Raw genomic sequence first — 26,946 nt, forward strand, 5'->3', positions numbered from 1 at the left:
AAAGGTGCGTCTGTCTTCCAGTATGACTGCAGGCGATCCTGCTCGTCGATTAGGCACAGATCAAGCCAGGTGTCAGAACCCTGTTTATGGTGTGTGGCACCATAGGAAACGGACGAAAGGGAGTTCTCATCAATGAAGGCCCTGATGAAATTGGCATCTTCAGATGAGGATAGTTGGTCAGAGTTAAAGTCCCCCATTATAACCTTCGTGGAGTAGTTGTGCATGTGAGTTGTTAGTTCGTTAATAAAGTTAGAGCCTTGGAAAAAAGGAGCATGAGGTGGACGATACACAACCCCCACGAAGATGGGAGAAACTCCCTTGGCCGATATCTCACAAAAGAGGTATTCAGGCTTGCCTGGCTTGCCGGACCATTCACCGTCGGATGTTGAAATAACACTAACCGTCAGAGATTTGTGTATATAGAGGGCCACACCTCCACCGTTTCTGTTTCTGTCTCGTCTGTAGAGCAGGTAATCATCCAGCGAGGGGATGGATGTCACCTTCTCGCTTAGCCAGGTCTCAGTAACAGCTATTATGTGGAATAAAGAGCGAGTGGATAAAAAGAGCCTGATCATCTCAATGTGACCCGTGAGAGAGTTCGCATTAAAATGACAGACCCTTAGACCTTCAGACAGAGATACCTCAGAACCCGATGAAGACACGGCGGATGAGCTTGATGGCGGACGTGGTCGGATGAAATGTAAGTGTGGCAGCTTCATTGTGGAGTGATGTTTACGGCGAGCGGGATCCGAGCTAAAAAATTATCCAGCTCGGCGTCGGTGATAATGACGGTGGCACGCTCGTTGTCATCGTTGCAGCGGACGAACAGTCTCCCGTCCCTGACGAACGTTCGGCAGCCCTGCCTCCTCTTGGCTTCCAACCTAGCCCGTGAACGCAGCTTGTGGACGTCGGTGGGGAGTAGCTCATTGATGTTTATGAGCCCTTGGTGGTCAGGGCTCAGAGCTTTGGCCTCCTCCATCACGGTTGCGTCCAGCTCGTTGGTGTGGAGCTTGCGTTTACGAGCTTTGGCAACGACGATAGCTCGTGCTAGTGCACTCGACGAGAGGGTGACGGCCAGTGGTGGCAATCTGCCGTCACTCCTGGCGGTGTTCCGGGGTGCATCGAGCCTACCCATGACCCTGACGGATGCAATATCTCTCTGCAGGACCGTAGGGTCAAGTGCGTTTATGACTGCAAACGCGAGAAGATGCAGCGAGGTCTCACGGGTGTAGTGCAAGCCCGTGATAACAACAACACTATTTGAGGTCTGCTCCTGCCGTCGTTTGACCTCAGCCAGCTCACTGCGGAGGCTGCTAATGTCCGCAGCGCTGCTGCTGTTGTTGCTGTTGTTGTTGTTGACCTGCTGCAATGCAGAGCTCCTCGATGAGAGATCTTGGACTTGCGCCTGCAACTCGGTGATGGTGGACTCAGCATTAAGTATGCGAGTCTTGAGTGCAGGCAGCTCATCGAGGGCCTTTAGGCGCTTCTCCAGCGGGCTAAGACGTTGCTCAATTCTCGAGATCCTCTCCGACACGATGTTTTGTGTCTGGATGGCTTCCGCATGAGCATTGCGGATGTCATCGAGAGCTTCACGAATGTCCTTCAATGTAGCTTCGATGGTTGGTGGTGGGCGAGTTGGTGAAGTACTTCGTGAAGTGCTGGCTGATGGTGGTGCCGATCTCGTCTTCTTCATCCCCGGTTGTTTTGGGGTGGTCTTAGCCGCTGTTGTCGCAGTCACCCCCGCCGCCGATGTTGACCTGGGCCCCGCTTTGGCACCCTTGGCGTCCGCACAGGGAGGACAGGCTATAAACTGCCTATCGTTTACCACGACTGTCTTGATGTTGATGGTGTTCAGACATTTGACGTGGTAATGGAGCTTGCAAAAAGCACATCTTTTCGGTTCCTTGTGCTGAATAGGCTGTTTACAGCTGCCGCATTGCCGAAAAGGCACTTCCCCGCTCTTTTCGCCGTTTTCACTCATTTTCGTCGATAACTTACTGGCAGTCGGTAGAGCAGAAATTCGTGATGTGATGTTGAGTTATCGACGGAGTGGTAGAGTCGTTGTTAAAACTCTTACGGCTAGATGGAGCGTTAGTGTAAAGAGCGAGAAAGCACCGACCTCAAACAATATGCAGACGCCTTAGAAGTTCTCCCTCGATGCGGTAGATGTCTCCTCGATGTTGATTAGGAGCGGAGAGAGACGCCGTGCGAGCGGGAAACCAAGCCAAGCCGAGCCGAGTAGATTTTGAGGTTAGAAGCCGTGCAGAAAGTTTGTGCAGAAAAGATGTTGAAAATAAATTGCAACCTTCAGCGATTTATATGTCGTCGTAAAGGTTGCAAAAAAGAGCGTGCAACAATCTACAACAAAAGAGGGCCCGAAGGCAAGAAGCGGCAGAAAAGCAGTGCGAAAGTAGGAGCAAAATGAAAAGCTGTCAAAGCGACTCACCGAGAGAGAGAGAGAGCGGAAGGAGAGAGAGAGTACTAGCAGTCGGATGATTTCCACTAGTTCCCGTCGGAGAGAAAGAGAGAGAGAGAGAGAGAGAGAGAGAGAGAGAGAGAGAGAGAGAGAGAGAGAGAGAGAGAGAGAGAGTAGCAGACCATGCCACGCTATACTGCCGGTAGAATCCCGCCGGTACACGCATACACTACGTGGAAAAAGCCAGCGTAGCGCCGAACCAGCGTGGGTGAAGAAGAGAGCGAACCGTTGGGAGGGGGAAAACCGCGTCGTGCGGATCCTCTCGCAGCTCACCGTAAGCCGAGCGTGTGTGTGTGAGAGTCGTCGTATGAGTATGCGAATTATTTAGCCAGAATGAGATAATGAGATTTGCAAATCGAAAATTATGTACTGAATGAAGGAGTGATACTGACTCGCGAGAGTGTGTTTTTGAGCAGAATATTCTGTCAGAAAGCTTGTAAAACAACAATAAATTAACGAAGTATGTATAGCGCATGCGCGCAATTGTATGCGAGACCTCGTGTCGAAATTTGCCGAAGTGACTCGAACACTTGGGTACGAGACTTAGAAGAAAGCAGTAGAAGATTTGTCGAAAATATATTAGGTTTCGAATCGCTGCCTAGAAGAGACCCCCCGGTAGTGCCGAGAGTTAAAGTAGTTTTTTTTCTATTGTTCGCGACGGAATTTTCAGAGCACGAGACATCACCAGTACGAGAGGAAGAGCTGCTTTTGCCGAGAAAGTTGAGGTAGAGAGTGAGGTATCCGCATGCCTATTTCATAGCCGTATTGCCGGGTATTAGATTTGCCCTAGTTGCGAAGCCATCGTATTTAACCGTCGGGAGGTTAGTTTGTCGTGAAAGTGTATCACACGAATGTAAGTTTGCCGCCGAATATCAGCCGACGTTTCGCTGTGAACCACACATAGTCAGTTAAAAATAAAAGAATCGTGGTTTTAGTGTATTAAAATAAAGTGTCATAATTTTTCTCCCGACTTTATCCACGATCGAATCTCCTCAGGGATAAGAAGTCTTCAATAGCCGGCAACGTGTTATTGAATGTTACCTAAAGTTAAATTTGTTCGACCTGGCGCCCATTTAATAAATACCGTCGGGCGATATTGAAACTAATATTAACGAGTGAATGGCGTAATCTCACGCCTGGATTTCCCCGAAAATCCATATCGTTACAGTGGCTGCCCAACGCGTGGCGCACGGTTGTGAAAAGTCAAAAAAATTAATTGCGAAGAAGACGAAAGTGCGTAGTGCGCGATATTTTTGCAGCCAGTAAGACGCTTAACCGCCATCTTGGGGACTCGGCGTCGATCATGCACGCATTAAATTCCAACTTTGTGCTCTCACAGCCAACAAAGTGAATAAAATAATTTTTCTTGTGTGCCGTAAAACTCGTGTTGTAGTGCCGGGATAATTAAAACTCACCGTATTGCCAAAATTCGCTGACCACGTGGAATCAGACAAAATAGCCGAAAAACTGTGGTTCACAAAAGTGATTTTATGGTTTACCCTAGTGTTCTTTTTTCGACTTTAGCGTGACAATACACGAGTTTTTGACTTCTCTTACAGTCAGTCGAGTGCGTAGAATTTTTCCAGTACGTAGCCGTGATAATTATGGCCGAAAATCTCTGACCACGTGGAGTTAGTCACAGTAGCCGAAAAACTGGGGTTCACAGAAGTGATATCATGGTTTACCCTCGTGTTCTTTTTCGACTCTAGCGTGGCGATACACGGGTTTATAAATTTTTTTACAGTGAGTTGAGTGTGTAGAATTTTCCCAGATATAATACGAGACCGTAGAAAATTTATTATTTCTTTTTCTTGCAAAATTCGAAGTCGTAGTAGTTGAGGAAAAAAAATTAATGCTTAGCTAACTTGTTTCAATTTTTTTCTTTGAGTATCGACCTAGATTTTACGAAGTGTTTGAAACGAGAAAATTAAATTTTCTTTTTTATCGTCGTGATAATTCGCAGTCTTGTAATAAGCCGTTGACCACGATCACGTGGTAAATTGAGGTTCACAGAAGTGAACACTTGGTCTACCCTGATTTGCGCATTACAGCCGTAATTTCACGATCGTTAATGAAAATTTCGTTGTTATGGAATTTTAAAAATATATAGCAGTAGTTGAGACTATTGAGAGTTGAAAAATAATTTTCCCTGTTGGTTTATGTATTGAGAGTTAAGTTAGAGTCCATAGAGAAAGTGAAGAAAAATTTGCTTTCCCTACTGAAAAAAATCGCGCGATAATCGCATAAAAATCGCAGGATAATCGCATAAAAATCGCGTAAAGTTATCGACCAATTTGTCGCGCGATAATCGCGTAATTATCGCGTGACATATAAAAAAATCATTAAAAAATTTCAATGTATAAAAAACTGTTCCTCATGGTATTAAACGCTTATACACTGTTGCGCTCATACTTTTACAAGGAATTAAAAAGGTAATTCGAAGATTTAAATAAAATAATTTATTTGATAATAGCCCTGCTAAAACCGACCGATTAAAACGTATTAGAAAAAACAGTAATCGGTCATGATCGGCGATCTTAATACGAGATTTTCCTACATAAAATGATGAACACTATTAAATCCGATTAAAATTAATTATCGTAAAGAATCTGCTTATTTGGAATCGGTTTAATAGGTTTTAATATAATACTTGATTTGTAATCGGATTTAATTCCTTTAATCGGATTATATCATATAATTAAGTATTATGATTTCTTATTAAATATGAATAATAAATTATAATTTTATAAGTTTGAATCCACTTTTATTCATTTTAATTATACATTGTATATAACATATAATATATAATCGGAACTTTCGCACATTAATACCGATTTAATCGGAAATAATCGTTTTTTTTCTAATCTTACATTTTGTATTTTAAATGTATATTTATATATTAAAACTTTGGCTTTTTTATGATTAGAAAAGTTTTGAACGCTTACATATAGAAATGAACCTTACATACGTCATTAATATTTTTTTACTTTTTAACCTTAAATGTTCAGTCTCATTTTTTCAGTACGACTTATTAAAATGTAATTTGTTAACAAATTTTAAAACAAATAACATATTATTTTCAAAACTTAAATAAAAATATAAGCATTTATCAATGATTATTTTTTTAGAATCATGTAAAATAAAAGAATTTTTTGAGTTATTATATATTCCTATCGAGATATCACAATCTAAGTACAAAAAATAGTAATTTATACATTTTTAGGAACTATTATCATCACTGCCGAGCAAACCTAAAATTTCTCGTGTTTCATCATCACTCATTGACATGAAGCTATTGTTGTCAGTCAACGTTTCATCGATCGATTCATTTTTTGAGATGCTACTTGCATTATCTTCATCGATGATATTGTCGGGGTCAATAAATAGAGGATCACGCATAGGTAAAGAATTTTGTCTTGATTTCTCTTCTTTATTCTCTTCCAATTCTTGATCTTTTTCTGCAACTTCTTCTTCTTTATCAGCCTTGCTTGTAATATCGTCTTCTTTATTTTCGTTATCAGCTGTATTATGTACTTCTACTTGTACTATAGTTTGATTAGGTACCTTGTCATTTTCATCATTATTTACAGACTCTGCCTCTTGTTCTTCGCCATTAACATTAATGTCTTCATCATCTTTGTCAGAGTCTGCAGCTGTGATGCGTTTTCCTTGTTTTGGTGGTTTCTTTAAATCAGCAATTTTTTTTCCAGCGTAGTGGTGAAATTTGGTCGTCTCTTGAGTAAAAAATTTTACATCTTTTTTTGGTAACTGGAGTGTATATATTTATCATCCAATATTTGTAAAATTCTGAAAAATAATTTTAATGTGTAATATATATCATAAAAAGAATGTTTACAACTTGAAAAAATACATTAACACAAGAAGTACTTGTTAAATTAAAAAAAAATTAATGTATAGTAATAATTTTAATTTACCTTCACATGCCAATTTTACTTCATCTAATTTTCCACATTTCACTTTTCCTTCGCCACTTCTCCTACTTTTGAAGCCTGACTTGGTACTTGTCAGTAGTTCGTCAACAGAAAAGACAAGTGTAATAATATACCCAGCTAACTGACTAGGTGACTTCGAGGTGTTTAAGATACCCGTGTATTCATTCTCTGACAGCCATATATCACGACCAATATGATACTGCGTATAAATAAGTTTACATTATTATAACAAGTAGAGAGAACATTATTTATGAAAAATTACTAAAACAATACCATTACCCTTTTCATGTTGCCAGAGGTTCTACGACTACCGATTGCTGGTAAATCATATCCAATCTGTACTGATTGTTGGGCTTCAGTGAGTCTGTTGAACATTTCTAAATAAGAAAAATATATTTATGATTTTTTATTAATACGTTATACTATTCAAAAACTTAATATTATTGTACGCATGAATACAGAATTACCCTCTTTTTCTTTGTTGCTTTCAATCACAGATTGCTGAAAATCTTGATTTAATTTTAATAATGATATATAGTCATTCTCTTTTTGTACATATTTTTTCTTGTACGACTCTTTTTGTTTAGTCAATTTTTCTATTTCTTGTTGAAGCTTTGCATTCTTTTCCTTTAACTCTTTGATTTCGAGATATTTATTTATTTTGAGGGTTGCTATCTGCTCATTCAAATTAATCACTGATTTTATCTGAAATAAAGAGAATTTCATTAACAATTTTTTCAAGTGTATATAAGATACAAAAATCATTATGTTTATTACCTTTACTTGACTATTTTCACTTTTACTATTATTAGGTTTAATTTGTTTCTTTGGTATTATATCTGCAGCTGCAAAATCTTCTAAATCAGTTGAATTGGACCTTTTTCTATTTATTGAGCTAGAAGGAGACGGACTGCTGTTTTCTTTGTTATGAGGCTAAAATTTTGAATAATAATATTGAATATTATTCACTAGTATTAATTTTGTACAAATTATAAATCAACTACATTAAAAATATACTAACAAACGAGAAGTGTGTTACATATACTAATTATTAGCTGTAATTTATTTATTAAACGATTACCTTAGGATTACTATTTGTACTTTCCATCTTTACGTTGTCATTTTTCTTTGGCAATTTAGATGTTTGTACTGTAGACATCCTTGATGTAGAACTATGCAATTTTGACTTTTGATTGTCAACAGATGTAAGTACTACACTAACTTCTTTTGGTACAACCTAAAAATTTTATAAAAATATGGTATATAATAACGTACATAAAAACTATTCGTACATATAAAATACGTAAAAACCATTCGTTACACTACACTTGTTAAGTGAAATTTACCATATCAGTATTGACGGTACTATTTTTTGAGAGAGTCTTCGTTGTTTTCTAGAAAAGAAAAAAATAAACTATAATAAGAATTTATTTTTATACAGAATTTCTTATAAAAATACAATATCTGCAAGCATACACCATACATACACTGACTTATCAGACACAACAATATGTTCTTTAAATGTTTATAAGAAAAATATACTGAAAATATACGTACCACTTGAGATACGTTGGGATTGTCATCGTTAAAGTGTTGCAATATACCACTAACCATATTTTGTAATTTTTTCCCCTGTGAAAATCATTGATTAGTATTATACAATATAATTTATATTAATTACTATTCGTAATGCATTATACTGTTAATACGCAAGGTGCAGATTCTCTGGTTTCTTCATTAGTACGCTTCTTATTTTTGCTGGAATCTTTTACATTATGTTCAGTTTCTGATGAAGACGATGCTGTCATTAATAATTTCATTGGTGTTTCAGCAACTCTTTTAGTTGATAAATCTTTCAGCTTGATTGTTAATTCTTTTTTAGTATCTATAAAATGTCGTGTGTGAGAGAGAGTCTGATATGAATGTAATATGTATATATATATATATATATATATATATATATATATATATAAAATTTAATAAATATATTTCTTAATTACCAGCAATCATTAAAACTTGAACGGGAACTGAGGAATCATCGTCCTTACTTTTCATTAGATATTTCACATTTTTGTTATACGTTTTTAGATTAAAATGATGCAAATCTGAGACGGGAATAATTATCTTTTTCTTTGCTTCCCGTCCAGAAAGTATTTTAATTAATGCATACATTTCTGATATGTTATAACTGCAGTTCAATATTATATATATATATATATATATATATATATGTACTTATATGCTAATTTGTAATATAATTATATTTGTAATTAATAAGTCACATTATAAAAACCAAACTTTTATATATATAGTCTAGCCTATACTCCTATAGCTTATATAGATATGATACTGTACTATCGCAGCTATATATTTTGAACTCTGAAGCTTTAAATCATTTCACTTTACTAGTGAAAAGTTCATTTACTCTTTTAAAAACTGACGTGTCAGAATTCGAACTAGATGAATGTGAAAAAGGACTTATAACATTTGTGTGTATGTTTCAAGATATGTATGGAATCGAATATATGACTTATAATGTTCATGCTTTGATGCACTGCGTACAATCGATGCGAAAGATTGGACCATTAAGTAAAAATTCAGCGTTTCCATTCGAAAGCTCTATTTATACGTTAAAACAGTATATTAGTGGTCCTAAAGGGATGGATCGTCAAATGGCAAGAAAACACTTGCAAAAACTAATTTTTCAAAGATCCGATAATTTTGGAATAGAAGAATCAATGAGATTTTGTAGTAGTATGTTTCAAGAAAGAAGGCTGAAAAAATACTATAAACAAATTGAAAATGTAACGCTGTGCGGAAAAGGTATTTTTAAGAACTATAACGATATAGGTGCTTGTATTTCTTATAAAAAATGCATATACAAAGACACGGTGTATCATACTGTAAAATACGCTCAAAATATTAAAAAAGACAATAGTATAGCTCAATTAAAATCAGGAGAATTTTGTCAAATAATAGAAATTTTGCAGAATAATAATAATTTATGTATGTTAAGATTGGCCTTAATTACAATATGCGTTGATGACCCCTTCCCTGGTGTGCATCATATAAAATGTATAGCCAAAGAATATTCTTATAAAGACTGCGATTTATTTGTTGTAAATATTGATGAGGTGAAGCAAAAAACTATAATTGTAGAAGTTTTTAATGATCGTTACATTTGTATTATACCAAACAATTCTGAAATTCAGTAATTAAAATAATTAAAATAAACTTTATTCATTACTACTAATTTATTAAACATTTATTTATATGTGAAACCTTCCGATATAAAAATATACCCACTTTCAGCTAAAAGGTACAAATTTATTATTTCCGATTATAAAAATTATGAGACAGTAAATACCACTAAGATTAAATCCTATCCATTCAGATTACAAGCAGTCGTTCGAAGTCCTATTAAGATTAAGTTCGATTCTTTCCGATTACTAGAAATCTTATAAAACCTCCTATTAAATCCGATGCAGTTTAAAACTTATTGTTTCCGATTAAAAAAATCTTTACAGTGTCGCATTAAATCCAATTATGATTAAATCCGATTGCTTCTGATTACAAGGAGTCGTTCAGATAAACTCATTAAATCCTATTAAAATTAAATCTGATTCTTTTTAATTGAGAGAAATGGTTAAAGCATTCTATTAATTCCTATTTCGATTACATCCTATTACATCTGATTTCTCGTTGAATTTTGAAAATTTACTAAATATTAAAACCTATTTATTTCGATTAAAACCGATAAAAAAATACCCGATTTATTATTATTACAGTTAAATCCTATTACATCCGATTACTATGTAATCGGTACATCCTATTTGCTATATTAAAACCGATTACAATGGATATACTTTTAATTTTTTATAATCGGATTTAATTAGTCGGTTTTAGCAGGGAGCAGTATAATTTTACAAAATCTACTAGATAATACATTTTTGGTACAGTTAATACTAAAGCTAGGAACATTTTTTGGTACATTTTGAACTGTAACTAGATATCACGGAAAAGTAACGAATAAGATACTTATAATCATAATAATAATATTATCAGCTAGTGACATGCTCGATATTGTTTATATTGAAGAGGGTCTAAAATTTGAATTTTTAAATTACTTTGGGTACGAGACTTTCAAAAGTAAGAAACCTTCTTACAAAATTCTAAAAAATCTTAAAAATAACTCGTTTTTTTTGTTTTGATCGTATTTTTATAAAAAAATAAATAAATTTTACGATTTTGTTCGAAACAACAACTAATTTATCCTGAATAATTGTATCTTAGTCTTCTTCTTGCAATTTGCAATTGACTTTCTTCTTGAGTAAAGTGTTTATCTTTTTCTATATTCCCTTCTCAAATTACGAATCTTGTGTCTCAAGTAATAAATGACTTTTGATAACTGCGTCGAACACGCTCCTTACTTCTCAACGATGTGTTACTTTTCAGAAAATCGTAGAACAAACCTTAAGAAAAATGGAATCATTTCATTAAAAATCTTAATAATTTAATTGATCGTCACAACATAATAATAAACTACTTACTTATAAGTAATCGCAATAATTTTTTTTCAATAACTTTTACGGGTGATCTGTTTGGAATGTTTTCGGCACCGTGTGTAAAATCTAAAGCTCTATTAGCTAAGACATCGTGTCCGCCCCAAATGTGGATAGCTAAGGAAGATACGAAGATTGAAGGTTTTTCTATTAATATAAGATCCCATGCTTGTCTACGTATCGTGATATTTTCACCAAGATAAATCTGTTTACAAAAAAAATCATGATTTTTATTAATATTATTTAGTTATAATTTTCTAATTCAGTTATTGTGTTGAAAAAAAAATAATCACCACATCAGGTTGATCGTCCAGTGACTTATAACGATTTCGTTTTTCTCATCTGGCATGCTCACTTTCAGGTCTTTCATAATAATCAATACACTGTTGAATAAACAGTGGTGTTTTAGTATACAATCTAGTTGGATCTGGAAACCAAATAGAATTTAATTATTAAAGTTCAACATTTCTATTATTTAATAAGCTAACAAGGAAGGGTACCCAACCCGAACTCACCGATTTTGATGATTTTCATATATGTTGTAGAACATAAAAAAATAAGAGACACGTATTTTTTTTTATCGGCTAATTTTCACTTTTAAGGGGTAAAAACCTCCCCTAAAGTTAACCCCCAAAAAGCGTTTTTTTTAAATATCTCGGCTTAAAATTAATATTTTTCAATGAAACAAATTGGAGGTTATTTCTTACAAAAAGAGCAAGTATTTCATGGTGATTTGAAGAGTAAGGGTAGCATCCCCTATTTTTTAGGGGTTGAAAACATATATTTTTTGGCATAATTTTATAATAAAAATGTTTAAACCGACTAAAAAAAATTGGAAAAAATGTTTAAACATCCTTAATAACAAAATTTAGTTGACGTCTTTCGGTGTTTTCATAAATATTACCCCTAAGGGGGTAAACCACCCCTAACACAAAATAACTGTAAATATGTAATTCAATACATAATATTTCGTAGAAAGTTTGTATATAGAGGTTTTCGAGGTCACTGATTACAAATCTGTTATCAGATTTTGAAAATTCAAAATGGCGGATCCAATATGGCGGACGGAAATATCGAAAAAAAATTTTATATAATAAAAAAGTTTTAAACGACTAAAAAATTTGGAAAAAATTTGTAAACATCTATAATAAACAAATTAAGTTTTTCGGTTTTTTCATAGATACTTCCCCTTAGGGGGGTAAACCACCCCTAACACAAAATAACTATAAGTATACTTCAATCCATAATATTTTGTAGAAGGTTTGTATATAGAGGTTTTCGAGGTCGCTGATTACAAATCTGTTATCAGATTTTGAAAATTCAAAATGGCGGATCCAATATAGTGGACGGAAATATCGAAAAAAAAATTTTAACTTTCAAAAAAACTTGTTTACAAATGTGGGATCTTTGTAGCCTATACATGTGAACTAAAGAGCCTTAAACCCTAAACCCCTAAAGAACAAATAGGCTAAATGGTTGTGCATTTTAACCAAACGACTCCAAACCCCTAACCTCCAGACAAGCCGAAGGCCTATGCTTTACCGTAGACACGAGTATAGACATATTACCGATATTTTATTCTATCATTTTGTATGTAACAAATAACGTCTCGTTTTATGTTTCAATCAAAGATTATTTATTTTTCTGCTTTTATAAATTAGCATAATTTCAAAAGTAATTTCATAAATTATAAAGTATTTCATAAATTGCATAATTATATAATTTTATAAATTCAAAAAGTCCACACTTTTTTGCAAATGAAAAAACATAGGTTAATAAAATTAGTTTATCAAACTCTTTTGCGTTTTGTAATAAAATTTAATGTTGTCAAACTTGGGAGTTTTTCATTGTTACAATTATTTTGTAAGCCAAACGTTTTTTAGATGAATTCTCGAAGTAATGATTATTGTATCTATAGTAAAATATTTACAGTCTGGAATTCCATAATAATACTATTTGATACGATTTAATGAATTTATCAAAAAATCTAAATTTAATAATAAATATTATTCTAATTATTATTATTATTTTTCATTATCATTGCTATTATCAGTATTACTGTTATTATTGCTATTGCAATTATGCTTATTCTTCTTCTTCTTATTATTATTATTATATTACTATGATAATTTTTGTTATTGGTAAAAATACATAAAAGAATATTAATACTCGAACTTCATTTGCAATTAAAGAACACGTTGTTATTGAAAGGGAATTTTATATGCATTCATTAGTTTAATGAATGTTATCGTACATTCAATGATAATTCCACAGATAAATGTCTTTCACTCATAAAAGTTGTTGACAATATGTGCGAATCAGTATGTTCTTTTTTTAGATTGTTTTCATCGAGTGTTCATCTCAGCTGCCTGTGTTATTTTTTAGGCAGTGAGTGAGTTTTGTGGGTATTCTAGTTCGATGCCGGAAAGTACGAATAGTACGTCTTTTTGTTTGTCAGTGGTATCATACAGTTGTAGAAAATTTTCTTTAGTGATTTTATATAGATTTACATTATTCAATTTCAAAGTGAATAAAAGTTGAATAAAACCAAAAATAGAGTTTTCCGAACATCACAAAGTGGAACGAGAATTCTTCTCCAATGCATAAATTAATGATTTGATTCAATTTACATTCACTCGTTTTATTCTGGTAGAAATGTAGCAGTCGTGCCTTACATGCAAAAACACAGCTTGTATAAATTTTACCGCTTGTTTTCATTTTAGATTGAAAAATGAAAATTAATCCGTTAAACGTTCTAAACTTATTATTAGCATACTTTCAAGCGTTAAACATACCAGATAGTGTCACGAATTATCACGAAACAGAGTTGGCCGAAAAAATAAAAGAAATTTTAATAGATGCAACACATGATTTCAACGATGTAGAAATGATTACTGATGACTCTTTGGATTTTCAAGAAGAGTATAAAGACCATAATGTGGAAATAATTGAAGATGAAGTGCAACATCATTTTCCTGATCCGGATATAGCACCAACAAATCAATGTACAGCAGATAATGAAGAACTAGATTTTGAATACAAAAAAAGAGCTGTAGAATTTTGGAGAAGTAGCAAAACGAAGCAAAATTTAAGTCTCAAAACAGTGCAAAACAGATTCAAAAAAGTATCATCTATTAGTCAGCTACGTCGTTGGGCTCATTCAATTAATAAAGGTGGCACGTATAGAGAAAAAGTAGCACAAATTTGTCAGTATACCCTGGATAATTTTCAAGCAGCTCTCGACAGTGGTTCAATTATCCATGATGAAGATATAATTCGATGGGCCTTACAAGCTAAAAAAGAAATTGGTTTTGATGATATTAGATTCAAAGCTTCTAAACATTGGTTACTCAAATTTAAGCAAGCACACCGAATAGTTTCTAGGAAAATAAATAAGTTCATAACAAGAAAAACACTAGAAAGTAGTGCAGAACTTACGGCTAAAGCTGAAGCATTTATCGATGACGTTAAATCGTGTATACCAAGGATTGGACTCGAAAATTTGTATAATACAGATCAGAGCGGATTTCAGCTAGAAATGCATTCTGGAAGAACATTAGCAGTAGAAGGAGAAAAGCAAGTGCAATGTCTGGTACAGTCAATTTCAGCAACAACGCATAGTTATACTATACAGCCACTAATATCAGCTACTGGACAACTGTTGTCACCGCTATTTCTTGTTTTAAAGGAACCAAGTGGCAAGTTTGGCCCTATTGTAGAACAAAACATATTTAGACCAGAAAACGTGTACGTGGAAGCATCCAAATCTGGAAAATTAACAACAAGTAAGGGAACTAATAACAATTTTTACATTGTAATATCGTTGATCAGTTAATTAGTAAGTCGTTTAATTGCAGATCACTTCAAAATCTGGTTGGAAAAAATATTTTATCCCTATGTAGGCCATCACTCAATACTATTACTTGATTCTTGGAGTGGTCATTGTGACAAAGTTATAGAAGAAACAATGCCACAAAATAAAATTATTAACATAAAAAAATTCCAACTGGAACCACAGGAAAAATACAACCACTTGATGTCTATGGATTCCGTATTTGGAAAAACTTTGTCCGGACATTTTCTGATAATGTAATGTTAATGGACATGATATGAATTTACATGTGAGAAATAATATAATTAAACTTCAATCATTGGTTCACAACCAACTGTCTTCACCGAGATATATAGATTTGTTTAAATATTCCTGGTATAAAAGCGGTTACGTCAATGAAAATCCAGATAAATTTGATAATCCTATAGATTTCAGTTTTGGAAAGTCTTGAGCAACACATTGTGAAATAGAAGGGTGCACAAACATTGCAATTGTACGATGTGGTTGGTGCAAAAAAGCATTGTGCTTTAAACACTTTTATGAGGACTACCATTATTGTAAAAACATCGTAAAATAATATATTTTATGCTCAATACAAAAAATGCACTATGGCAAAAGATAAAAGATTGTAGATTATTATTATACTCTAATATTATAAACAAAAATACATTATAAGTTGAATTTACAAGAAAGGAATTTCAATAACATTCTGATAACAATTTCTACGGAAATTATAAAACTGCTTCACACACAGAATTTTCTTGTTTACAAATTTAGGAATTTGAGGTGGTTTGGTTAAAAAGCACAACCATTTAGCCTATTTGTTCTTTAGGGGTTTAGGGTTTAAGGCTCTTTAGTTCACATGTACAGGCTACAAAGATAACACATTTATAACAAGTTATTATGAAAGTTAAAATTTTTTTTCGACATTTTCGTCCACCACATTGGTTCCGCCATTTTGAATTTTCAAAATCTGATATCAGATTTGCAAAGAGCGATCTCGAAAACCCTTATATACGAACCTTCTACAAAATATTATGGATTGAAGTATACTTATAGTTATTTTGTGTTAGGGGTGGTTTACCCCCTAAAGGGTAGTATCTATGAAAAAATCGAAAAACTTAATTTGTTTATTATAGATGTTTACAAATTTTTTCCAATTTTTTTAGTCGTTTAAAACTTTTTTATTATATAAAATTTTTTTTCGATATTTCCGTCCTATTGCTTCCGCCATTTTGAATTTTCAAAATCTGATAACAGATTTGTAATCAGCGACCTCGAAAACCTCTATATACAAACTTTCTACGAAATATTATGTATTGAATTACATATTTACAGTTATTTTGTGTTAGGGGTGGTATACCCCCTTAGGGGTAATATTTATGAAAACACCGAAAGACGTCAACTAAATTTTGTTATTAAGGATATTTAAACATTTTTTCCAATTTTTTTTAGTCGGTTTAAACATTTTTATTATAAAATTATGCCAAAAAATATATGTTTTCAACCCCTAGAAATAACCTCCAATTTGTTTCATTGAAAAATATTAATTTTAAGCCGAGATATTTAAAAAAAACGCTTTTTGGGGGTTAACTTTAGGGGAGGTTTTTACCCCTTAAATGTGAAAATTAGCCGATAAAAAAAATACGTGTCTCTTATTTTTTTATGTTCTACAACATATATGAAAATCATCAAAATCGGTGAGTTCGGGTTGGGTACCTTTCCTTGTAAGTATATCCATAAAGGTAGTGATAAAGCATTTCGTTCATATTACAAAAGATGTTGATTGTCAAACTGATCATAAATTTGATGGAATTAAAAAAATTATGTTGATGAAAGAATTTTTCCTTAATTTGCGGGGGGAGCTGTGCATCTCCGAAATAAAAAACTATAAATAAAAAAATGATTTGTTGTATTAACAATTAATAAATTTTAAAAAATATGCTAAAGAATGCGGGGGCTGCGGGGGAGGGGTGCGAGGGGTTTTTGCAGATTATTCAAATCACATGGAAAATGAAAGAATTTTTCCTTATTTTGCGGGGGGGCTGCCAGAGGGGGTGCGTTAGAGTATCTCCAAAATGAATATATATATATATATATATATATATATGTGTGTGTGTGCGTGTGTGTGTGTGTGTGTGGGTATCCGGAAAGTTGATCGAAAAATTGTAGTATTTTACTTCAGTTGACAGGGACATTTCGCCAGGATGAAATATCGCTAGAACATTTCACCAGCTGCGACATTTCGACAGGTACAACATTTCGCCAGGAATCATATATAATGCTGTTTGAACATATTTTTTTACCCGAATAAATCTGTTAGTATTGATAAATTACTAGAAAGCTATGTCCAGCCCAAGATGCTATTATAATGCTACCCCAAGTTGGCAATGTTGAGATTTTTAAGCAACTCAGTACTAGAACCAATTGCAACACAAACCAAGGGCGGTAATGCCCTGACGGAATGTTCCGAGTAAAATGTCGTTTGATGGAATGTCCCCTAGTAAAGTGTCAGTTAGCCAAACCTATATTTTGTGTCACGAGCGCCGCGGCTTCGTCTGCTTCACAAACTCGCCTTCGTAGCGCTACCGCTCCACTTGATATTAGGCAAATTAAAATTACTTAACGTTAAACCGTTTGCTTGCTTTACTTTTTCAATTGAATTTATTGCTATATTTTCACCTACAAATTTTTTATGCTTAGGATGATAAAAATTACTTTAATATTTCTTATATAATTCTCGTGCATTGATAGCATTATAAAAAATACAAATAAAAGCAAACAATTTACATAGTACTGTTGAAAACTGTATTTGTACTGCTTCTTGTAAACATTTGTCTCACTCTTTATCTTCATTGACAAGCTGTTTTGATATAGCAGCTTCATAAAATGTAGGATATAAAACTCCATTAACAGTATGTAAATCTTCAAATGAGGTTGGCCCTTTAATATGTAAAAGTAATCTGATAAAGTATTCTACTTGGTCTTTCGGATTCAATAAAATACATTATGCTTAATATTAGTCTATGAAATTTTTTTCCTTTCGTCCCATGTTTCTAGTTTTTCGTCAAATGTGTAATGTATTAGTATATTAGAATACAAATAATTTTTTGCGTTATGATCAGTTTGATTTGATTTAAAAAATGCATTTAATGTCGTTTCTATTGATTTATTCTAAATTTTTTCCTCCTCTTTTTCGAAATACGCATATTGTTGATCTTTGTTTTGAAAAGCTAATCTTTTTACAACATGCGCAAAATTTCGTAGAAACAATATTCTTATAATCCATACATAGCTTCCGGAGGTCTCGAATATCTTGTTTTGAGATATTAATTGATTTCATTATATTTGTATCGGCTTCTTCAATATCGACTTAAGGGTAACGAATTCAGACCCGTCTAACATATCGCCAAAGCGAACTGCGCCCCTTCACTGAAACCCAATAAGTAGTCAAAGTGTATGCATATATATTCGTAATGTTTTGGAAGAAATTATATTATATACATTATATTAGGCATGAACAGACTTGCTAGCCATAAAACGAAGGCTATCTATATATCTAGTAGGAAGAAAATAAAGGCAATATCGCTGACAGTGGACAGACATGAAATAGACTCTCAGCCGGGAATCACCATGGACGTCAGACTAACTTTTAAGCAGCATCTCACAAGGGTAAGCAATAAGGCAGCAAAAGTCAGTGCTGCACTATTGCTACTAATACCAAATGTGGGTGGACCAACGCAGGGATGAAGGTTACTCCAAGCCAATGTAACTACATCAATCATGTTATAAGGTGCCCCACTATGGGCGGACGCTATGTTGGTGAAGTCCTTTGCACGAAAGCTGTCAACAGTTTATAGGAGAATGATAATCATGTTCCGTTTAAAACTTTTCTATTTAATGCAAACATTTTTTTTATAGTGCATGATGAAAATTTTTGATAAAGTACTCTGTTAGAATTAGTCAACATAATTATTTATAACCTTGATTTCCAGGATTTAAAGGTGTTAAGTCTATATAATTTCAACGAAATTCACTAACAATAATAAAAAAAGTGAGGAGGTTAAGTTTCAATTGTATAGAAAGTAAGTTAATCGCTCGAAATCAAAATACTCTACATACCTGTTGTTCGGTTTTCAAATGCTTTTTTAGCTTTTTCTTCGCATAACTGATCAATGGTAAATCATTAAAAATATACATTTTTTTATGTTCTGACATTGTAACATATAATCAGCTGTATAATCTTAAAAAATGAGTTATAGGCAGACATAAAAAACATACAACTTATTTTTTCCTCCAGGGTTTAAAAATTTTAGTTCGTGTCATACGTATATAATTACAAAAAGTTAAAATACAAATATGAAAACTATTACAAGATAAACAAAAACAACCGACCTCGCTACCCCAGGAAGCACGACCATCGCCCTTCCGGGCCTCGACGCACAACACCACATTCTCACAACCGGCCCCCCAACAGCAGCCAAGGCTCGTCGCCTCCTTGGACCTCGCCTCGAAGCTGCCAGAGCGGAATTCCGAGTTCTGCTAGAAATGGGGATTGTCCGTCTATCAGATAGCTCCTGGGCCAGCCCGCTTCGTCTCGTCCTGAAACCAGATGGCACGTACCGCATCACTGGTGACTACAGACAGCTGAACAGCCGTACCGTGCTGGATCGCTACCCGCTGCCAGTAATTGAGGACCTGCTCCTCGCGCTGGGAGGCAGCATTTTCTCGGTGGTTGATCTCAAGAAGGCCTTTTACCAGCTGCCAATCGTCCCCGAAGACGCGCATAAAACAGCCATTATCACTCCGTTTGGCTTGTTCGAATTCACACGATCATCCCTGGGCCTGCGCAACGCCGCCCAGTCGCTGCAGAGAGCCACGGACCAGTTGCTGCGCGATCTGCCCTTTGCTCACGCCTATCTCGACGATATAATCGTCGCCTCGAACAACGAAGAGGAGCACATGAGACATCTCAAGGCCTTATTCGACGTCCTGCGAGCGGCCAACATCAAAGTAAACCCAGAAAAATGCGTCCTGGGAAAGAAGCAAGTAACGTACCTGGGATACTCGGTCTCCGCCGAGGGCTCGAGACCTCCACAAGACCGCATTGACGCCATCCAGGCTTTTCCCAAGCCCAGCAACTCCGCACAGCTTCGTCGACTGCTGGGTCTCGTCAACTATTTCCGACGCTGCATCCCGGGCGCAGCACGTCTCCTCGCACCGCTCAACGACCTCCTGCGGCACATCCCACCGAAAAAGAAGGCCATTCTTGCGCGACGACGCGCCCAGGAGACTGCTTACCGATGCCTCCGACCACGCAATCGGCGCAGCATTAGAGCAACAGGACCCGGACGGCTCTGGGATTCTTCTCGAGGAAGCTGTCCAGCACTGAGAAAAACTACAGTACCTACGACCGCGAGCTCCTGGCAGCCTTCGCGGCCATCAAGCATTTTAAGGGCATTCTTGAGGGCGGCCCCTTTACGCTCCTGACGGACCACAAACCGCTCACCTTCGCGGCGCAGCAACCGACGGAGAAGGCTTCTCCTCGACAGGCGCGGCAGCTGGACTACATCCTCCAGTTCCAGGTCGCACTGGTCTACACCAAGGGCCCGGACAACATTGTGGCGGACGCTCTCTCCAGGGTGGAAACAATCGGCATGCCAGCTAACCTAGACCTGGCAACCCTGGCACAACATCAGGCGAACGACGCGGACCTTCTGCACATCCTGGCAGCTCCAACACCAGCTCTACTCCTGCGTCCCCTTGACATCGACCAGACGACGCTCCACTGCCATCTCCAAGGCCTCGCTGAAGCCGGCCTTTCTGGAGTCGGCGGATCGAGAGGACTCTCCGCCGGCCCCGCAGCCTCCAGCCCCATCCAGCCTACAGCCCGCCCTGGCGCAGGCCTCACCGCCTCCAGGACCTCAGCCGGAGCCTTTGCTGGCTCCCCAGCCGTCGGCGGACCCTATCCCGCCGCCGCCTCAGGAGCGGACTGCACCACCATCGCCCGGCCCGCCACCCTCGCCAGCGCGAGCAAGCCAGGACGGCTCCCTCAACAGGCAACCACGTCGACATCGAGTATCGTTCTTCCTGGCCCCTGCACTCGTCACTGGTGGGGGAATAGCTGTGGGGGCTCCCGCCGACCACCACCGGAGTCATCGCAGGAAGCAGCGCCTGATCCCCAGGCCTGACTTCCTCTAACCCAGTCGCTCCATCCGACCGCCGCCTTTCCCGCGGCGCCCTCTCCGAGCCGCCACAATGCGTGGCGAGGCTGGTGCCACGGCGAGGCTCGAGCGCCATGTTCGGCAGAACGCTCTGGATCGCTCACTCGGCAACAGCGCCCAGAGTTTACTAGAGAGAGAGAGAGAGAGAGAGAGAGAGAGAGAGAGAGAGAGAGAGAGAGAGAGAGAGAGAGTTTTTGTAAAGCATTGTGAATAAAGTCTTCGTTAGCTACTTTTATATATACGAGTTTTATTCCTGACTACCTCGAGCTCAGGCGAGCCTCCTACAACCTGGTAACGACTACCAAATACGTTAGGGTTTACGTAGAACATAACGTTTTGGGCAGTACTGCCAATACACTGTAGCAGGCTGCAGTTGAAACGAAGGAACACACCTGCTCAAAATTTAACCTATAAAAATGTTTAAATTTGAATTGTATGGTAATAAATTGTCAAATTCTTTTTTCAAATAAAATTATAAAATTTTGTAAGAGAATATATTATAATATATTAGTTTCTGATTTAAAAAAAGGTCTACCACTGTCTCAAAAAAGGAAAGGAGAATAAAAAATAACGCACATTTCCAAATGAAAATTGTATTATTATAATTAGTTAAATAGCATAGGAAATGATTGTATGATTATGTTCTTCATTGTATAAGTAAGCGATTAATAGCTTCAAACTGAAAGACGAATCATACGTATTTTATTTTAAAATAACTTGAAATTTTGCTCATGCTAAAACTTTGGGCTAGCATGTAATTGTGTAGTAGAGTATATATGAATATATATATTTCTCCTGAACAATCTTGTTATGTTATAACAATAATATAAAATATAATTAAATAACCCTAAACTGTAAACAAAGAATATCGTAAAATATTTAATATTCATGAATAATAATTCCTTCAAAATGGATGGCAAAAATGCACAACCATCCTGCTCAGTCAAAAAATAATCAGTTTGAAAATATTTTAAAATTTGTTCATGTTGTCTTTAAAAAAGACTTGTATTCAAAAACTGTGCCTCTGAGTGATATAAAATGTGATCGAAATGGCAAAGAAAGTTTTGAGCCAAAAGAAAGAAATGATTTTATTAGAAATAAAAAATACTATGTTAAATGGTATGATTGTACAAGAGAAGGTGACATTTGCACTGAAAATCATAATCATGATTTTGAATTGTATTCTGCTTTCATTAATTGCTTAGGCGGTAAGCTATTAATAAAATTATTGTTAATCTTACTTATGTAGTAATAGGAATATTTTACCATATCAACAGGATGTTGATGAGAAAAAGTATTCTAAAAAATAAAGCAGTGTCTAGTTTATACCGTACCATCGATGGTAGATGGTGGTCGTTAACGGTATAAAGATCAACAGCTTTTTATACCGTCAATGGTGCTGGTAATTAGACAATATCTATCTAAAAATAATTAATATGATTGGCTTAACATTAAACTTCTAAAACAAATTTACTTCTCACAAAATTGTACTCAAAATATTAAAATCTTGCACACAATATCACTTTTTTGTGTTTGATTTTCAAAATTTGTTATCATTATAATCTTGCGCAATGTGGTAAAGTTATTTTAAGGTAGTACCGTCGTTAACAAAATAACGTTAAGATATAAATGAAATTTAAAATATCCATCCAATATTTAACATGTAGTTTTATGGAAAACGCATTTCCATTGACAGTTTTATAAAAACTACCCTTCAGATTTTGTTAAGAATTTTCGCTGTAATAGAACTATGTTTGAACAATGTTTATTATTCACAAAAACGACCTTTAGGTAAATATGAGTATTAGAAAGAATTAATTAGAAGCAAAAAAAGTCACACTCAAAAAATAAGTCAAATCATCTTCTATATGAAAGATTTTATTAATAATTAGAACGGATAGAATCATTTAATACCAATGCATAATCAATATTTCGTGTATGTTCATTTAACCACTTTCTTGAGTAAAGTAAATATCATGAATAATCAAGAAATAAAAAGTGCGTTCATTTTGAATAGGGATGTTGCGACGATACTACCTTAACTATAATATTTTTCTAATGATTGATATAGAAATATAAATATTTTTTCCACTATTATTTGTAGAATCACTTGAAGATATTGATATCGTCGGATCTTCAAAAAGAAACCGAGTACCAAATAGAAAATATATTCTAGTAAGTACGTGGAATATAAAAAAGAATATATTTTATACTTAAATATTCGTAGCCTTAATGGTAATTTTTTACAACTGCAAGCACTTATTGAGAGCTTAAATACTAAGCCTAGTATTATAGTTTGCGTCGAAACTTGGATCATAGATTATTGCAACTATTTTAATCTGAACGGATACAAATTGTATTACAATAATAGCAAAATAAACAAATCGGATGGTGTAGTGATGAATATTGAGAATTCCATTATTGAAAGTACTGACATTATTGAAATAGGTAAACTCAAAATAATTAATTCCATCATTGAAACTGATAATGGCAATATAGAGATCAGCACTATACAGATCACATGACATTCCAAAAATTGAATTTATTACCAATATAAAACAATTACTATATAACAAGAAATATGCTAATAATCACTTAATTATAGGTGATTTTAACATTGACCTACTAAATCTAGATAATATTAGTCAGGAATTTCTGAACAATTTTTTAGATAATGGTTATCTACCGGGATTTCAAGGTATTACTAGACCGTCCGATAGGAATAATAACACTGGAACATGCATTGATAATATATTTACTAAAACTAAGACAATACATACATTACATTTTAAATTATTAAGTCAGTAACAGATCATTACCCATTATTTACAGCATACCATTAAGTAAATTTAAGAAAAAAAAAATATAGAAGAATCAATAACTCAAATAAATTATGATAAATTAAGTAGCATAGCCAGTAGAGAAAAATGGAGTACAGTATTCTCAATGCATGATCCTAATATAGCTGTGAATACATTGTTAGAAAAAATAAATAATTGTGTACAACGAGCTACTTTCATAAAGAAATTGAACAATAAACATAATAACAAAGTATCCAGGAGTAAATGGATCACTAAGGCAATACTAAATTCTTGCGAAAGAAAATAAATACTATACAAATTATGGAAAACTGAACCAAATAATGTGAATCTAAAGATAGAATATCGGAATTATATTAAAATTTTAAATAGGGTAATTAAAGCAAAAATAATATATGATAGAGATCAGGTTGTAAAAAATAGTGATAATCCCAGAAAGAAAAAAGATAGAAATATAAACCAGATTTATGATGATAGGAAAAATTTAATAAATAATCATACAGATATTGCTAACCATTTCAACTTTTACTTTAGTAGCATCGGCAAAACATTGAGTGATCAAATAGTGCAACCAATGAATTTAAACGTCAAATTACCAAAGATAAATAATAATTCTATTTTTATTACGCCTACTAATTACTTTGAAATTACTGGCATAATTCAAAATATGAAATTAAAGACTGGAGGAGTAGACAACATAAACTCTAAATCACTAAAAACTCTAACACAGTACATAGTAGACCCACTGGTACATGTTATAAATATATGCATAGAAAAATCTATATGGCCGACTGCGTTAAAAAATGCTGATATAATACCGATACATAAAACTGGAAACAATAGAATACTGAGTTTTATTAGTACATTTAATATTTTATCCAGTAATCAATATGGTTTTGTTAAAAATAGAGGTGCGAAAGATGCTCTGGCAGAAATAACCAAGATTATTTATGAGAAATTAGACAATAGTACCCCGATTGCAAACACTTTTCTCGATCTTGCGAAAGCTTTTGATACGGTAGATCATAAGATACTACTTGATAAACTTTACAATTATGGAATCAGAGGCACGGCACACAAACTTATAACAAGTTATCTGGAAGGAAGAAATCAAAGAGTAAAAATTAATGACTGTATAAGCGAATCCAAAACAATTACTACGGGTGTACCACAAGGTACTATCTTAGGTCCACTGTTTTTTATTATATATGTTAATGGTCTCTTGCAAAATATGCCTGCAAATTCAATAATATCATATGCGGATGATGCAGCAATTATTTCGACGGATAGTTCTTGGACAGGAGTAGAGGAAAAAATAACTAACTACCTGTATAAAGTATCTAACTGGCTTGCACTAAATAAGCTATCACTAAACATTGACAAAACAGTTTGTATGACTATCGGGAACTACTCTGATAGCGTACCTAAAGATTTTTTAATACAAATTGATGGCAAAGACATCAAAAGAGTTGAAAATACCAAGTACTTAGGAATTATTTTTGATTATAATATGAAATGGATAAATCATATACAGTATTTAATAAATAAGTTGAAATATATGGTATTTATTTTTAGAAAGATTAATAGATTTATGCAAATTAAAACTTTAAAAATGATATATTATGCATTTTTTCATAGTGTTATAAATTATGGTATAATAGCTTGGGGTGGTGCTTACTCTACTGCTACCAATCTATTACAAAGGCTACAAAACAGAATTTTGAAAATCATAAACAAAAATAATTTTGCTCAGGATAATCCATTGAGTATTGGGCAACTATTTGCATATTAATCACTAATATACCACTACAACACATTAAAAGTTAAATTTTTAAATTCAGAAAGCAAAACTAGGAATAAAAGCATTCAGATACCTAGGAGACTTAAGACTATAAGTAATAAGAATAGTTATATTAAAGCCATAGGAGTTTATAATGATCTGCCAAATAACCTAAAAACTTTATGCTCTAAGAATTATACTTATAAACTAAGAGAATGGGTTCAGTTTCACATGTAAAAAAACAAAAAAAAAATTCTTCTTTTTTATAAAATTAATAAGAAATATTGATAATGTATTTATAAATTGCTATGTATTCTGTATACAAATTTTATTAAAATGTTATTAATCAATCTTTCATATTGTAAAACTGTTAAAGATTAAGTTAGGTACTACATATCTTGAAATAGATTTTATTTTAGTTATAAGGAACTATAGTTACTAAGTATACCGGCCTCGCGAACAGGTAACTGCGTTTACCTCTGTGGGAATTTTACTATTATGTAAATAATATGTAATTTTTTGTCTGGTTAATAAATAAATAAATAAATAAAAGTACAGAATCTGATTATGAAATAAAAAAGGCAGATGAAAGTGAAAAACTACTTAATGAGGTAACTTATTTATCGTAAAATATTATTATATTCATTTTCTTTAATTTTTGTATATAAAAGTCTATTAATTTCAATGTAAAATAGTAATTTTATGTCGTGTTCAATTAGTTTTGCATGCTTTATTATTTGTCTTATATTTTTTTTAATTTGCTGATTATTTAACTTAGGTAATGCTAAAATATTTAAAATGTCTCAAATTCAATGAATATTATATGTATACCACTCTAACGTCCAAATCATAACTAATATGATTATTCAGCTCTCGTAGTATTATATTATAGATCAAAACTGATCCATAAGGTGATTTCTAACTCGTGTGACTTTTCTCAATTATTTTTGCTCATGTAAATAATGTTACGATGCATGAAAAATTTACATTCGACGCCTGTTTTAAACTGTACTATTATAAGGTTACGGTGTAATATGCTTTTCTATGCTGTTTAACTGTCTTAGAGTTTTTAGTTATACTAAACTAGAACAAAATAAACAAAATTTTACAGTTACATTATTTTCTTTCCATTGATTAGAAAATGAAGAAATCCAAGGAAGATAAGCAAAGATTCTTGAAAGAAAGAAATAAATCAATGTTACAAAAAATACAATCTGTTTACCAACCTGCTCCTTTTATAGACATAACTAATGGTCAAGATAAAAATACAAAATTTAATATTTCCAATATGGCAACTCCT

At 34.2% G+C, this 26,946-nt stretch overlaps 2 protein-coding genes and 1 long non-coding RNA gene across 18 annotated transcripts in view; 1 reads left to right on the forward strand and 2 right to left on the reverse strand.

Annotated features, from left to right (window-relative positions):
* LOC100119218 (disks large 1 tumor suppressor protein) overlaps nt 1–26,946 on the forward strand; it is a 1,703,670-nt gene that overhangs the window by 1,565,332 nt on the left and 111,392 nt on the right. The window lies entirely within an intron of this gene.
* LOC116417049 lies at nt 5,640–8,309 on the reverse strand. Its single transcript, XM_031928137.1, has 8 exons — nt 7,987–8,309; nt 7,776–7,823; nt 7,511–7,666; nt 7,207–7,362; nt 6,897–7,134; nt 6,709–6,806; nt 6,412–6,628; nt 5,640–6,283 (listed from the first exon to the last, which is right to left on the reverse strand). The coding sequence occupies exons 1-8, from the start codon at nt 8,041–8,043 to the stop codon at nt 6,168–6,170; spliced, it is 1,086 nt and encodes a 361-aa protein (XP_031783997.1). The 5' UTR covers nt 8,044–8,309; the 3' UTR covers nt 5,640–6,167.
* LOC116417058 lies at nt 10,605–11,414 on the reverse strand. The gene is made up of 3 exons (XR_004227340.1): nt 11,285–11,414; nt 10,980–11,196; nt 10,605–10,901 (listed from the first exon to the last, which is right to left on the reverse strand). It is a non-coding gene; the product is annotated as an uncharacterized LOC116417058 (long non-coding RNA).

This window comes from Nasonia vitripennis (genome assembly GCF_009193385.2).
Source record: "Nasonia vitripennis strain AsymCx chromosome 4 unlocalized genomic scaffold, Nvit_psr_1.1 chr4_random0003, whole genome shotgun sequence".
Taxonomy (NCBI): Eukaryota; Metazoa; Arthropoda; class Insecta; order Hymenoptera; family Pteromalidae; genus Nasonia; species Nasonia vitripennis.